Source organism: Bombyx mori, chromosome 22 (assembly GCF_030269925.1).
Source record: "Bombyx mori chromosome 22, ASM3026992v2".
Lineage (NCBI taxonomy): Eukaryota > Metazoa > Arthropoda > Insecta > Lepidoptera > Bombycidae > Bombyx > Bombyx mori.
Genome location: NC_085128.1, coordinates 13329716 through 13345754, shown reverse-complemented (window position 1 = coordinate 13345754; position 16039 = coordinate 13329716). Strand labels below are relative to the sequence as shown.

The following is a 16039-nucleotide window of genomic DNA, read 5'->3' as shown; positions in this document are numbered from 1 at the left end:
TTGCATAGATGGGTGGACTAGCTCACAGCCCACCTGATGTTAAGTGGTTATCGGAGCCCATAGACGTCTACAATGTAAATGCCGCCACCCACCTTGTGATATGAGTTCTAAGGTCTCAGTATAGTTACAAGGACTGCCCCACCCTTCAAACCGAAACGCATTACTGTTTCACGACAGAAATAGGCAAGGTGGTGGTACCTACCCATGCAGACTCACAAGAGGTCTTACCACCAGTAAAATAACGTTCTAATCTGAAATTCGTACCTTTTTATTTCCAAATCACTACCCAAGCGTCTACATCTCGTCACGCATCAGCACAGCAACATATTGTAGAATTTATTTTGTAATAAATTAAATGGTAGTGCTTTATTTCGTGCCACATTCTCGTTAAAATCTATTAAAAGTGACTTTTAAAATTGTGTAACGATTTGGCGCGAATGTCATCGCTATCATTCATCGGTATGAAGTTTTGAATTTTTTTTTGTCAATTTATGAAGTGGAATCTAGGACACAGTATGTCTTTTCGGGGAATCTAACGGAAAACAATTTTGAGTACTACCGATTGTCACGAAATCGAATAAATTTAAATAAAAAAAATAATAATATAGATATTTTAATGGTTATTATCGTAAAAGATAATATATATATTTTTACATGATTTCATTCTCGTCATCACATCAGTACTACCTGCCGTATATTTTCGCAGTTATCCACAAATATAGCACATATATTTTATAGAAACATATTTTCCTTTTTAGTTATTGAGATGTTTTCAAGTTTAGGCTACTAATTTCTGAATTAGATTGGCTCACAAAGGGCCGTAATACTAGTAAAAAGATCTATAAAAAGAAATATTTCCTTCATGATTAGCTGTATTTTAAACGATTGTCTAATACAAGAAACTATAATAGCATTTTTAAATGAAAGTTTCATGTTTGTGCAGTGTAAGAAAGCATTAAGGTCACTTGCGTAAAAAATTACAATTTCTTTCCCTGTTGCTTGCAGTAATTGTAACCAAAGATTTTATCATAAAACAACAAAAGGTACATTTGTTTTAAATGCTTATAAAACTAAAATACCATGTAGTGTTGATGCATTTTCCTTGGTTTTTTTTCTGGCACGCTTTTTTTTTTCACAGATCCGGTATGCGGAACGATTTTAAAAATATACCAACCGTTTTCGTTGTTGAACAAAAAAGTTATATTTTTAATTCAAGTTTTGTATCAATGTTTTTTTTTTTTTACCTCAGGATATAATCGCCGGATCCCCACCCGCACGGCGGGTATGTGGGAGTTGAATTTGTATTTATGTTGCTTCTTTTTCTACAAACAACACTTCCTAACCTTTGCCAATTGTGTCACGTATTAAATACTTCAAGTCAGTTCAAGTCGAGATCTAAAAATGTTCATTGGATTTTACGATTTTAGCCCATTAACTACTCTTGTTACACATTTATATGTTATATTTTATTAAAACATTTTTATTTACAATAATTTCGTTCAATTATGAGTGTTAGCAGCAGCAAGCATAAAGGCATCATAATATTAATGACAAAACATTCACAGTAAATGTTCAAGGGGCGTCTCCTTCGAAACACGAATATTACGGTTAATAAAAAAATCTTTGATTTCTCACCAAGCTCCTGTTCCAATATATCAGTGGAACAATTCGCCGAGCTGCTACATGAAGATGTTCCGGGATTCTCTCCACCTGCAGGAGTAAAATTAGTTAAGCTGTTCTTTCTCATTTCAATATAGGACTTATTGGCCCTGTCTTATTGCCAGTTTTACTATGTTACATGGTGTATATACGCAGTTTTAGACACTGATGTATTTAAAAAATCTAATCGAAGTTTATAAAATTTTAAACCTAGATATATAGACTATGTATTATTTATTTATATATTGTTGGTACAGGGGCTATTCTAGCTTAAATCGGAACTCATGAATGCAGAAATAAGAAGAAAAAAGGTACACATCAACATGTGATCTTATCAATAAATGATTCTTTTTCCACTTCCTAAGCTGAATTTTCATCTTTTTGAGCACGTTATCAACCTGCCACAACCCTTAATATTAATAAACATGTAGTCAATATTACTACAAAATGTTTAGTCTCCTTTTCAAATACGTTTTGCGTATGTGGTTTATTCGGCATGTCTGGTCTTTTGGAACATTTTATGTGCCTATAAAAGTGGAAAACATTCGCGGTTAGTTAGTGCTTATTTTAATCACCTTTTTATGTTACATGCTGTTCGTTACACATGATATTTTCAAATAAAAGACACGCAACTAAAATCATGGAGTTCCTAAAGACGGTCAACGATTTTTTTGAAGATTTTGAATGTTCTTTTAAAACAATTCATACATCGCGTTTAGTCTCCTCATCTGGGCGTATTGTTTAGAGTGGTCAAAAATATAATGATATATTATCAAATAATCGAGCAGTATCTGCGAATTCATAGCCGCAAATATTATTTTGTATAAAATCATCAACACATTATAAGGCATAATTATATCGTTTATCACTAAAAAAGATTGAATTGAATTGAAATTAAGTTGCTAACACAATTTTAGGGCTCGCACAAAATTAACTTACAAACAACTAAAAACTGCATATTTCTGAATTTCCAAAACTGGAATCATGTTATGTTACTTGAAAAGGATGACTATTTTTTTTCGATTTCACATTGGTACAAATGGCGTACAATGGTAGGCAGCGGCTTGGCTCTGCCTCTGGCATTGCTGAAGTCCATGGGCGACGGTAACCACTCACCATCAGGTGGGCCGTATGCTCGTCTGCCTACAAAGGCAATAAAAAAAAATGGCGTAGATAGTCTGCGCAAAGTTCATCGCCAAAGAAAGCAAAGTCAGGCGTTTGCTTAAGAGATAAAAATACAAATAGTACGTTTGAAGTCCAGCCAAGTAATCGACGAGCACTTGTAGTAATGGGAATCCGAATCTCGGTCACATCAATCATACCACTTCTATTGACGCAACCGATCAATGATCAGAAGGAAGTTCAACGGATTGTCCAATGCTATTCAATAAATTCTAAACAAAATTTAGGACATAGGAATTAACCGATACGAATTTTAATGGTCTCCAGTATAATTTCAGAGAGAAAGATATTTTACAATATAACCTTGAAGTGGCATATTTTCTTTGCCTTACATCTAGAAAACCTTTTCTTAGGTGATAAAGACTGCCGTTTTAGTAAAAAATTGCAAAATACACACAGTTACTTTAACATAACAAATGCGCCTCATAAATATTTTACTGACTTTAGCCAATAATTGACCCGTTAATTTGTGTTTCGACAGCAATCAGTTCTATTAATTCAACACAGGTGAGCAAAAGATTGGACACAGTCCAGACAACCGCCTCACACACCCACGCCTCTGTGTACCACAGAGCATAAACAAATACTCACAATTTACTTGCCATGTCGATTACAACAACGACAAGATATTGTTACCTTTATATATTAGTAGTAAACAAACATGTTTTCGCCGCACAAAGTATGTAAAAATTCTTTTTTTTTTTTTTTTTTTTTTATGATTGAAGGATTACTGGTGGCCCGGAGGCCTTTCCAGTTTCACCAGGACAGGTGGGCGAGCAAAAGCTCAGCCAGGAGGGGTGGGATTTGCTAACAGCTACCCGAGCGCCTCCGAAGGAGACCTAACAGCTCAAGAGCAGCTGCTTCGCGAATGAATCTACTACCGGATCGGAATCGCGACCCGCTGAGAAGATCCGGCGAGAAACTCAGCGAGCTGATTCATGGGTTAGGTTGCACGGCGAACTCTTTGTCGAGTTCGACGAGTACGGTTACCGAGGTCCCTAAGCCTGCTCCTAGAGCTGAAGGCGTCTAGTGCGAAGGTTATTGGATCTGATGGATCCGTAAGGACGTGTCTAGGGCGTCGACGGTGACTGGCTCCTGCATGATCAGGATTCGGGGAGTAGTCAGCGGCGGCTACGATAAGGCGATTATCATGACGCATAGCCTTATCGAAGTACCGTTCCGACGCTGACTTCATGTATTTCTGTATAGATTCGAGGCCCAGGTCGTCGTGTAGGTCAATGTTCCTCACGAACCACGGAGCTCCGACGGCTAACCTGCAAAAGCGGGATTGTAGAGATTGAAGGGTGTCTATGTGCGTGCGGGCCGCGTGAGCGAACACCACACTCGCGTAAGTCATGACGGGCCTTATGCAAGTTTTGTAAAGTGTCACCTTGTTCCGAAGGGACATTTTACTCCGCTTACAAATCATGGGGTAGAGTCTACCGAGAATAAACGCGGCACGGTCACGGACTGATTTTATATGCGGGCGGAATGTCATCGATGCATCCAGGGTAACGCCCAGGTACTTGACCTTCCTGGCCCAGGGTATGGATTGACTAAAGAGAGTAATCGGGGGTGTGAGATTCCTCCTCCTAATACGGGAGGAAATCCGTGTGGAGCTTCCCCTCTGAAAGAGCACCGCAGTACTTTTCGCTGGGTTGATGTCTATGCGCCATTTTCGGAACCACTGTCCTAGGGCTAGGGCTGCGCTCTGAAGCTTCTTCGCGATTAGGGACTTGTTTCTACTGGAATAGTAAACAGTCGTGTCGTCGGCGAATAAAGCTAAATGGGTCGGCGGCGACCGGGGAATATCGTTAACGAATAAGCTAAATAGGAGGGGTGAGAGGACAGAGCCTTGCGGGACTCCAGCTGTGAGAGGTCGTGGGGAGGAGCGGGTTCCCTCGACTCGATATCGAAAAGAGCGGTTCGACAAGAAGTCCCGTATGATGAGCACGAGACTATCCGGCACACCCATGTTGAATAGTTTGAAAATCAAACCGTTGTGCCAGACTTTGTCGAACGCTTTTGCGACGTCGAAGAAGAGAGCTCCCGTGTATAACGGTTTTGGTCGATTAAGCCCCACAAGAATGTGCTCCGTGAGGCGGTGCACCTGTTGAACGCATGAGTGATTTGTACGGAATCCGAATTGTTCATCGATGAGAATGCCCTTGGATGAGACGAAGTCTCTGAGGCGTTTGTAGAGCAGACGCTCATACAGTTTGCCTAGAGACATGAGGAGGCTAATCGGGCGGTAGCTCGTCGGATGATTTTTTGGTTTACCGGGTTTATGTATACCGATAACGTCCGCTTCTTTCCACACCGCGGGAAAGATGCAGTTCGCCATAGCGGCATTGAAAATAGATGCCAACATCACGATGAGTTGGACGGGTAGAAGTTTAATAACGCGGTTGGATATACCGTCGGAACCGGGAGCCTTGCGAGGACGTAGGTCTTTGATCAAGTCTTTAACTTCCATCGGGGTGACGGGTGGTAACACATCAGTGGGTGGCAAGGAGGCTCTGCGTTCTACCTCACTGTCTACTAATTCTACATGCACAGGGTCCACGGATTGAGTGCTGGGCGTGCACTGGGTTTGCAATGTATCGGCCAGCAGCTCTGCTTTTTCGTCATCATCGAACGCCGTGAGTAGGCCTGAGGAGCCTACGAGGGGGGGCATAGTTACTACCGTATCCGATTTGAGAGTACGAGCTAAGCGGTAGTAAGACCTTTGGGAGGGCGCGAGTCTTTCTAAGAAATCAGACCATCTGGCATCTCGGACTTCGGCGATGCGAGACTTTACGTCGCGTTGTAGGGCACGCATTCGAATACGATTTTCCGCGGTAGGATACCTGTCGTAGGCGCGTATCGAGGCGTTCTTAGCTCTAAGGAGTTCCCTAATATCGTCGGACAATTTGAAGCGGTGAAGGAAGTCCTCCGCTACAACTTGTTTCGATGACCTATCTAATGTCGAGGTGATGTGTGACGTTAAGATGTCTATGGCTTCAGCGGTATCCTGAGGAGACGGGGTAGAGTCCGGGCTAAACGGTAGCGATGGTGGATCAGATTCAGCCAGGCTGATGCCCAGCGTGTGCCAATCCACCACAGTCCTCGTGACGGGAACGGAATCGGGAGCGCGACCGAGCTTCATAACGACGGGACGGTGGTCTGAATCTAACTCTGAAACTACTTCGATCGAGTGTAAGCGCAGAGTTACGTTTTTTAATAACGCTATGTCGAGTATATCCGGGCGATGCGCGATATTTAGCGGGTAGTGAGTCGGGATTAGCGGAGCGACGATATCGAAGGCGAGATTATCGACTAACGCGTCAAGCCGCCTGCCATTCGGGGTTGTGGTGTGTGAGTTCCACCTAATGTGTTTACAATTTAGGTCGCCCGCCAGAATGACAGAGCTCCCCATGCCGAGCAGCGCCTCGATATCACTGCTTAGAACGATCTTATCCGGTGGAAGATAAACGGACGCGATAACGATCGGCGCGTGTCCCGTCAGTGAGATTCGGCACACTGATGCTTCGATATTAGCGAGCGCGGGAGGATCGAGTGGGACACAATGCAGGGCTCTTCTATAGTAAATGACGGTACCACCACCACGAGCAGAGAGCCTGTCGTTCCTGACCATGTTATAGTTCGCGATTTTAGGGTCACGGCGCGCGGGCTTAAGTAGGGTCTCCTGCACTAAAAAGATATCAATTTGATGGTCACGCAAAAAGTCAGAAACCTGATCACGCTGATTTGCGAGACCGTAAGCGTTAAAAAATCCTATCGTTACGGATAGGGGCTTTATTCTACTTATATACGCCATTGATTACCGGCGGAGAGAGGGGAGGACGTACGTATTTAATGACGCGTATACGTCGGCGTATTCTTGCACAACGGCGATAAAGTGTTGTGCAGTGGAGGCAGAGCGAATGGCGTCGCCCAAAGCGTTAACGCGCTCAAAGTTGATCGACTGAAAGAAGTCGATCGCTAAAGCGAGATTGTCGGACGCGGTCGGAGGGCAAGTCGCGGGAGAGGGACGAGTCGCGGGGGCGGGACGAATCGCGGAGGAGGGAGTTGTAGCCGTGTTCATGTACGGCAGCGGTTTCGCCCAGGCCGAGACACTGGGCACCGGCGCCGGAACGAACGCTGGCTTAGCCTGCGACACAGAGGGTGCCGAGGCTTTGATGTCTGGGCCGGAAGCTCGGAGGCGGTTTTGGCGGGCGACGCGGCGATTTATTTTCGGGGCTCGGGGGCATCCGCGGTAATTTGCGGGGTGACCCTGTGTTCGACACAGGACGCAGCTAGGCGGTTCTGTCGCGGTTTTTTGATCGCGAGTGCATAGGGCCGTGGCGTGATCGCCTAAGCACTTGACGCATCGGGGGCGCGCGTGACAGTTACGGGAAGAATGCCCGTATAATTGGCAGTTATGGCACTGGCTAGGTGTGCCTTTCTTGTGTGGGGTTTCGACTGCGATTCCGGAAAGGCTACAGACCGTTCGGATGTTGAATATTTGCTTACCCTCGGGGGTAGGCTGGAGGGCGACGAGAACCATATTATATGGCTCCCTTCCGCGGCCTGTGTGCATGCGGTGTACGGAGTTAACCGGTAGGCATTGTTCGAGAAGGTCGGCCTTGACGAGCTCGGCATCCAACTCTTTAGGGATGCCACGTATAACGGCACGGAGTTCGCGCTCCTCCTGGAGCGTATATGTGTGGAAACTTATACGCTCCTTACGGAGGTAAGAAGAGAGGGCCCTATGGTCGTCGGATGTTCGAACCTTAATTTGAATGCCGTTCGCGAGGTTACGGGCATTCGTAAAATTGATATTTTTGGCCTTAAGGGCCAGGGAAACTCGTTCCCAAGCTGCCTTCTCTTGAAGGATTACCGGGGGAGGGGTCTGGGCTTTATTTTGTGCCACCGGACGCGGTGACGGAGTGGCACGGGCTGGAGGCGCAACGGGAGTCTGAGGGCGGGGGCGCGACGCGTTCGCGGCTTTGCTAATTTTAGCGGCCGCGGGAGCTCGAGACTCCGCGGCACGCTTCTTACCCTTTTGCACCAGGGTGAATCCATCCGTCGACGAGGCGGGAGCGAGGTCGACCTCCATCTCCGAGTCAGAGTCGGAGGACGAGGAGGCGGGCGCAGGTGACCTACGAGTAGGTGTTTTGGACGGCGCGACGGAGGCCGCGGATGATCGCGCTGCTGGAACGGTGACCACGGCGGACGACGCAGCAGTTTTACTCGCCAGTATAGGCGACGCGGGAACGGCAGGCACGACGGAGGCTGCGGTGCTCGATGCAGAAGCTTTGCACGCAGGTACAGGCGACGCAGGAGCAGCGAGCTCGGTGGAGTCCACGAGAGGGCTCGCAGTGTGATCGGCCTTGAAGGCCTGAAACTCGGAAGTGAGCTTTGGGTAGCGAAGCCGGAGAAATTCCGCAAATACAGCGTCCATGATGTCTACGTGCCCAGGTGGGGCTACCCTGGGTCTTAGAAAACACTCGCCTTGCGGCGAGGCCCCAACTTCTCGGACCTGAGCGGTTCTATTGAACACAGGTGGCGATGCGGCACGATTACTGCAGGACAAAGAAAAATTACAACAAAACGGAAATAACAAAAAGAAATGGAATTAAACACTTCCAGGAAGACAGTTTGTCGGCAGATGTACCACGAACACAGAAATAACAAAAGGAAACAAAACAAATAAAAACTTCCAGGAAGAGCACTTAGTCGGCAGATGTACCACGAACACAGGCCGCGCGAACAATGGCCGGGCTAACAAAAGCCGGGCGAACAAAGGCCGGGCGATCGAGTGGTCGATGAGCACGTCCGCGCGTGACGGGTGCCTCTATCGGAATGCCATGTAAAAATTCCTACACCACGTAGCTGTATGAGAATAATATTTTATTATGTAAGAATAATCTTACAGTTAAGTCACACGCTAATTTACATCATTTGTCCTGTTTTGTTTTTAATTTGTTTTTAGAAGTATTTTAGTTAAACATTTATGAAAATGATTGAAAGATATAGTAAGAGACTTTCACAATTTAAAATTATAGTTGCAATTTGTTTTTACTTTTAACTATATGACAATTGTTTTATTTTGAAAAATAAATATTTGCACAAGAATAGTTACCAACAGACATCATCTGGTTAATAAAACAAAATTTTTATTTTTAGCAATACGCTTGACGTAACCTCTGACGTGAACGTTTCTCGAACTTGTAAGTATGAATTTTCAATTTAATTATGTTGGTTACTATTAATTTATGGTAATAATTAAAATTTCTACCTTTTTTGGAAGGATTTTTTGTGGCCAAAGCCTCCACCAGGAGTCGCTGATTTACGCCGCACAAATTTGCAGTCAGTTTTTCGCACTTCCGATGGCAGTTTACGTCACAGTCTAAAAAACAAACCTGGCGCTGGAAGAATACTCGCTTGCAGTTTTTCACACAAAGGATTTTTCAATTAATTTGCAATAAAGCCATGCGAAAGCCGAAGTTCGTGCAGTGTGTTAAGAGAAAATTAGTTGAAATGACAGCTGATGAGTATATTTACAGGTAGATTTACTAATAATTTTACTTTGCATGTTTTATTATGGTTTGTGTGTTCATGGTTTAGTTTACCTTTTTTAATTTGAGAGAATAGAGCAGGAGACGCTGGTGCAGAAGAATCAAATCCAGAATCGTTTGAACCCGTCGACGTTCTACCGTCGATGTTGACTTCGCATTCGTAGAATTCTTCTGACTCTTCGCTGCTGTCAGATTCACTATCATCATCTGATGAATCCTCTTCTGAAGACGAATCAGAAGAATCAGATGAGCGTATCACTTGAGGAGGCTTCTTCTGTAAAGGTCGCGGTGTGGCGATCAATGGTCTCAGAGCCGGTTCTGGCTTCACAGGTTTTTTGGTGATTGGAGGAACTGGTAGAGTAACGATCCCTATGCTTGATTTTTTATCTTCATTAGTTGAAGCCATTTCTTCATGGGGAGCATTTAGAATAGTACTAGACTTTGTTTCTTCTGTTTTTACGATATCTTGGGATGTGGAAGGTACACTTATGTTGTTATTATTATTTGGAATGTTTTCAGATTTTAATACTATCGGAATTACAGGTACGCTAGTAGTAGCATTTATATTGTGAGCCGCGCATTCATTCACTGAACTGATTTTGTCATGCGTTTCATTTTTAATGCTAGCATTAATTACAAGCTTTGACTCTTTGTCGTTGATCAACATGTCAGGACCAGTTGAACTACTGAGTGCTGCTTGATCTGCGTTGGACTCAACTTTCTCGTTAGACATAGTAATAATTTTACTGTTTGGTTGTTCTTTTTTCGTATGAATTGAAGCTAATTTAGAAGCATCGCATTCGAAATTAAGTTCTTGGTTCGTTAATTTTTTATCGGACGGCACTGTTTTACATGTACTTTTTTCTTCGCTGGCTTTATTTGATTTCGAGACTTTAATTATTTTCTTCTTTTTAGAAACCACTTCTGTTTCTTTTAATGATTTTAGCTCGTGATTTAATGAGGTTGACTCCTTATTTTCTTCTTTTAGCTTTGCTGAACTGCTTTTGGTGTCAGTTTGAGTTTTTTCAGATGAATTTTGTTTTAAAGAGACTGATTTTTGTTTTATGCAGCTTTCCACAGGCTTTGTCGTTTCTTTATTTTCATTAGGTTTGTCCACTACTTCAGCCTTTAAAGAAATTTGATTCAATTCTGATTTACTGTCGTTAATTACAGAAGATAAAGTCTTAATACTCTCTGCTTCAGTGCTCAGGTTTGTTGTTTCTGTATCTGTTTCATTGCTTCTGGCTTTTATTGCACTTGGTTCTTGTAATGTCTTTTGTTCATCACCAATATTTTGTCGTGAAGGTTTGTTATTATTATTGTTTGTCATTACATCTTGATTTTTTTCTCTTTGGTCAATTATATAATCCTCTTTATTTTTCAAAGAAGGAAGTTTTTCACTATCGTTTTTTAACTTCGGTGTCATTACCTTTTTCGGTTCGGCTTTTTCTGTGTTACCTTGTTTTAAATTTGTACATTCATTTTGATTTAATGGTATTACTTTTGCTTCAAAGCTTGATTGTTCCACCTTTTCTATATTAGTGCTGTTATGGTCTGAATCCAAATCTCCTAGTACTGCTTTTGGAATTACTTTGGTAACAGTTTTATCAATATCACCACTAAGAATTGTTTGTTCAGTTTTACTTTCATTACTTTCATTCAAATTAGTGTTTTCAACCGTAACAGGATTTTTTTCGGATTTCAAATTTCTCTCAGATTCGTCTTCTTCTTCTGGGAACCAAAACAGTGCACGCTTATTTTGCTCTTTCATTTCTTCCAACTTTTTTTTCCTTTTAATTAAATAGACTGTTTCTCGTTTACCTATTTTATTCCAAAAATTACCATCGTCAGGGTCCGGTGACGCAGATTCACTTTCCACTTTAATTTCTGAAGCTTCTTCTTTCCCCTCCAGTTTCCTTTTTTCTAATTTTAGCGTAGGTGTCGGTGTTTCCTCGACTTCACTTGTAAAAATAATTCCCTTTCTAATCGGCCGTAATTTCTGCTCTACTATTACATCTTCGATAATAAATTTCAAAGGACTTTGCGGAGTCGTCACCTCAACGGAAGATGTTATTTTAGTTTTAAGCCTCGGCTTTTTTACTACTTTTTCTTGCGTTTTTTCTTTTATAGGCGGTAAATCTAATTTGATAGGTTCTTTGGGAAATTCTGTTATGGAATCTAACCTACAAATGCTACCTCCAGACAGTGATTTTTTTAAACTCCGCCGCTTGCCTGATTTTTTCTTAATTTCTTTATTTTCTACTAATGATTTTAAACTATCATGTAAAGAATGATCAGATTTTGCTGTTTTCAATGAATTTCGTTTCTCATCGGTTTTATTTTTAACTACAGAAGGTGGTTTTGTGGTTTCTTTGCTGTTATAAGTAGTACCAACTTTGCTGACATCCAAAGTCGTTGTACTTAAATTTTCGTTGCGTATCAATGAATCCAACAGCTTTGCTTGTTCCGCTAGTAATTCCACAGAACATCGTCTGTCTGTAAGTTTACACATACTTGCTTCTGAAATAGATCGAGTGTCACTAACTTCTACATCGTTACCCGAATCTTCAATGACAGGTTGCTTATCACCGCTTGTTAAGACATCATCTTTCAGTGCGAATTTTTCTACAAGCTTTGTACCTAAAGTCTTCTTTACCTTTTTATCTTTATAAATTAAATCGTCAGAGAGCCTTTCCCTCCATCTTAATGATTCTTGATTTTTTGTTTCATTTAAGCCTGTCTTATCTACATCTAATCTTTCCGAGCTAGTGTCTTTTTGCAGTTGCTGAACAGGTTTGCGAGGGGAATCACGCTCCTTCCTCTTTAACGTATGAAATCTGACTACTGTTCTACCCCGTTTTATGGTACTCCTTTGTGTACCAGGAGACGAATCAATACCTGTTTCAGGCTTACCGTCCACCCTTGGCATAAATGGTCCATTTTCTTTTTCTTCACTTCCAGTCTCTGGGATCTCCTTACACAAAGCTGACGAATCTTCAACTTTTTGTTTATATTTATCTCTCGAAACATCAATATCAGCAGTATTTATATTAATAGGTCGAGAAGTGTACCCGGAACTTGAATAGTTTCTTTTCGATAGAGGAATGCGCCTTGGGCTGTTTATTCTAGAAGGGCTGGCGGTCGATCTCTCGGAAATCGTGCTCAGAATAGGAGCGTAACACCTTCCGACACCTGGGATCCACCGCGAAGACAACGGCGTCCGCGAATATCCACTAAGAGAAGAATGATTACTGTAACTCCCTCCTGGGTTTAAATACGAAGCACTGTACGAAGTCCCGAGTGGTAAAAGCGAACTGTTATAACTATATGGTGAACTGTAAGACGCAGATCCACTGTAATACATGTTCGATATGTGTTCGGAAAACAGTGGCATGATTTACACTAAGCGCAGTCCTCGGAGCGACCGGCTCGCTCTCAGAGACGCGCGCGTAGACTGCATAACGCGCGTATTACAGGTACGTCTTCGCCCACCACCGAATCCCGCCCGCCCTCCGCCGAACGCTATGCCAGGTGATTGATTGATGATCTTGTGTGCAATAATAGATCATACATGTGACTATAGTCATTTCAGGATCTCGGAAGGAACTCATTAATAGCAAATGACTCGATAGCTAATTAAAAATCTTTTGTGTTGTACAATCATTTTATTTATTTTTAAAATGTACTATTAGCAAACCGGGATATAACATATTATCATTTGGTTTTGTATTTTGTCAATCTCAAATATGTTTAAAAGTCACATTGTAATTTAAAATCTCTAATATAAATTTAATGTCTAGCTTTGAACATCTCAGGTAAAGTGGTGAAACGCCTTGAATCCGAGTGTTACAAATAAGTCGTCGTGACACTCGTATTTATAGAATTGTATTGTCGCTTCTTCCCACACGGTGTGGACTAGGTTTTCTTAAGAAAACATCTATTTTTAACGAGAGTAATACTGGTATTTCAAAAAGTTCAAAGTAACAGAACTAAAGCTTAGGGTAGAGCTTTTTTTTCGCAAATAATGCGTAACGACAATACAAGTTACTAGCTAACAATTTGGTTTCATTGTGTTTACTCTCCGAAAAGTGCTATGATGCTTTTTTACCTCTGTATTGATTTATGATCTAATGATGTTTTAAATAATTTAATTACCGTATGGTTTTGTATATTCCCTGTTCCTTTATTTTCTACGTCAGTACATTAGGAATCTACGACTTATTTTCCGAGGCCCTTCATGACGTGTTAAAGAGCACTCCAATATTTTTCTAATCTAATTAATATTCGTAAGTTATAATTTATATATATTTCAAATCTATCACTCTGGTTTTACATTTTTTTTATTGCCAACGCGAAATAACTATAAGGGTGGTTCCTGGTACAAGACAGATCTCGTACTTGAAAAATCTAGGCACAGACTTCAAAGTGAACATATTTATAAGTTCCCCGCCTTAAAAACACTTTTGGAATCACGATAGCCGGTGACATCAGCCCGGTGAGTTTCTCGCCAGATCTTCTCAGCGGTTCGCGATTCCGATCCGGCAGTAGATTCTTTCGCGAAGCAGTTGCTATTGAGTTGTTAGGTCTCCTTTGGAGGCGCTCGGGTAGCTGTTAGCAAATCCCATCCCTCATGGCTGAGCCCTTGCTCGCCTACCTGCCATGGTAAAACTGGAAAGGCCTCCGGGCCACCAGTAATCTCTCAAACATAAAAAAAAACATAAGGTACAAACCACAGAGAGAACCGAAGTCCCTCCGTAAACCCAGAGGTTACAAACGATCCGAGTGATTATCGACAACCCGAATGGCCCTCGTTTGTATAGAGTTAAAGTGAAATAGCTGGTATTCGGGAGACCCTCACCTATAGGAGGCAGCAGTACTCCACGAAAGGCCAAACTTGTGCCTTTAACCGAAATTCCAGAATTTTTCAATCTGTCAACATTAATACCAACTTTATTTGCATTTATTCACATTTTACGATTCGTTTCATTATTTTATACTTTTTTTTTAATAATGACTACTTATTACAAGCACAAATAGGAGCAAAAGCAACTTCATTCTAACCGGGTGTCGATGAGACACCTCTCTCGTTTTATTTATTACACAGATGGTTAATCGAATTCATCGCCAGCCTGATGTCTAGTGTTTTTTACCCTATTCATATGCTGGTAGCCTAAGGAATTATTCCAGATACGCGCGGACATGTAAGAGAGCTCACAGGTTTAACCTGAGAGAATTTGCTAACACTGCTGCAAGAGCAGTGCTTTGCAGAATCTACCACCAGTTCGGAATCGCGACCCACTGAGAAGATCCGGCGAGAAACTCAGTGAGCTGTGTCTATGGGTTACTCTTCATCGTAATCGATGAGTTTGACGAGAGCACCGAGAGTGGATTCGGGGAATCCGACAAGACATGTTTCGGGTTACGGCGGCTTTCCGTTGCTCCGTCACTTGGGTCGGATAGGCAATTAACGGCGGCCACATTAAGAGGATTATCGTCTCGCGCCGCTTTGTTGAAGTAGTATTCTGACACTACCTTAAAATACTTACGTATACGCTCTACATTTAAATCGTTGTGAAGTTCAATATTCCTCACGTACCACGGTGCTCCAAGGACTATCCTGCAGAAACGAGATTTAATGAACTGGAGAGAGTTGCAGATCATGGGATAGAGTGGCGTACAGACTTAAACCGGATCTACTGATTAAATGAGGCCAAAAACCTTACAACTTAAATGCCGCCTTGAGAATTGAGATTGAAGCCTTATTTTTATTGTATATCGGTTGTGGCGTCGGAACGCAAGACTGCTTTGCATCAAAAATAGGTTAGCATTATGGTGATACTTACCAGTGCGCGGTAACAAGGCGGCGCGCCCTTCTACCAGTTTAAAATTTTTTTTACGAGAACAATACTACTGCTACGACTATAATACGAGTACTACGTAAACACGATCGTCTCTATCAAACAACGAGATGGCACCGATTGATTACTGCACTGGTTCAAACGGTTGTAGAAAAACTGAAAAAACAGTACAATAATCTATGTACAAATAATATTTTTAAGTAACAAATAAAGCGTTTAAGGTACTATATAGCTAACGTTATAACGTTATATCTCGAGTAGAACAGAATCTCTTTATTGGAGAACTTTCTGGGTTGTTGTTGCATAACGGTTTATTACCAGTATAACGGTTTTTAATTTCTACCCTAGAATTCTAAAATTGGTACCGACTTAATAAGTACATAAATTAGTTATTGGGGGTAAGTAATCTTTGACTTTCATTAACAATCGTATTACCGTCGAATCATTCAATTACCGGGTATTCAGCGTTATGCTTTTTCATAGGAATTATTTATATTTAAAATATATCACACTTAATTTAAAAACTAAACTATACTATATACTAATAAGTACTTGTAATTTTTGTATAACTATTTAACAATTATCTAAATTTATATATATGTACGAGAAAACGCTTCACTTAGCTTTTTTTATGATTGAATGATTACTGGTGGCCCGGGGCCTTTCCAGTTTCACTAGGGCAGGTGGGCGAGCAAAGGATCAGCCAGGAGGGATGGGATTTGCTAACAGCTGCCCGAGCGCCTCCGAAGGAGACCTAACAACTCAAGAGCAACTGCT

At 41.8% G+C, this 16039-nt stretch overlaps 1 protein-coding gene and 1 long non-coding RNA gene across 6 annotated transcripts in view; one reads left to right on the top strand and one right to left on the bottom strand.

Moving 5' to 3' along the window:
- The window catches only part of LOC101741916 (putative protein kinase C delta type homolog), a 51650-nt gene that overhangs the window by 17565 nt on the left and 18046 nt on the right, over positions 1 to 16039 (bottom strand). Inside the window, exons 1-3 of one of the 5 annotated variants that reach the window (XM_012691628.4) lie at positions 9459 to 12938; positions 9125 to 9235; positions 1636 to 1710 (exon numbers count right to left, since the gene is read on the bottom strand). In XM_012691628.4, the coding sequence (XP_012547082.2) occupies positions 1636 to 1710; positions 9125 to 9235; positions 9459 to 12798 (3526 nt within the window). In that variant the 5' untranslated portion in view covers positions 12799 to 12938. Of the gene's footprint in view, positions 1 to 1635; positions 1711 to 9124; positions 9236 to 9458; positions 12939 to 16039 lie in introns of those variants that run through there. The other 4 variants (XM_038018843.2, XM_004927643.5, XM_062675018.1 and 1 more) reach the window with 4 other exon arrangements.
- LOC134200998 (uncharacterized) lies at positions 8795 to 13064 on the top strand. The gene is made up of 4 exons (XR_009976139.1): positions 8795 to 8861; positions 9013 to 9056; positions 9137 to 9392; positions 12881 to 13064. It is a non-coding gene; the product is annotated as an uncharacterized LOC134200998 (long non-coding RNA).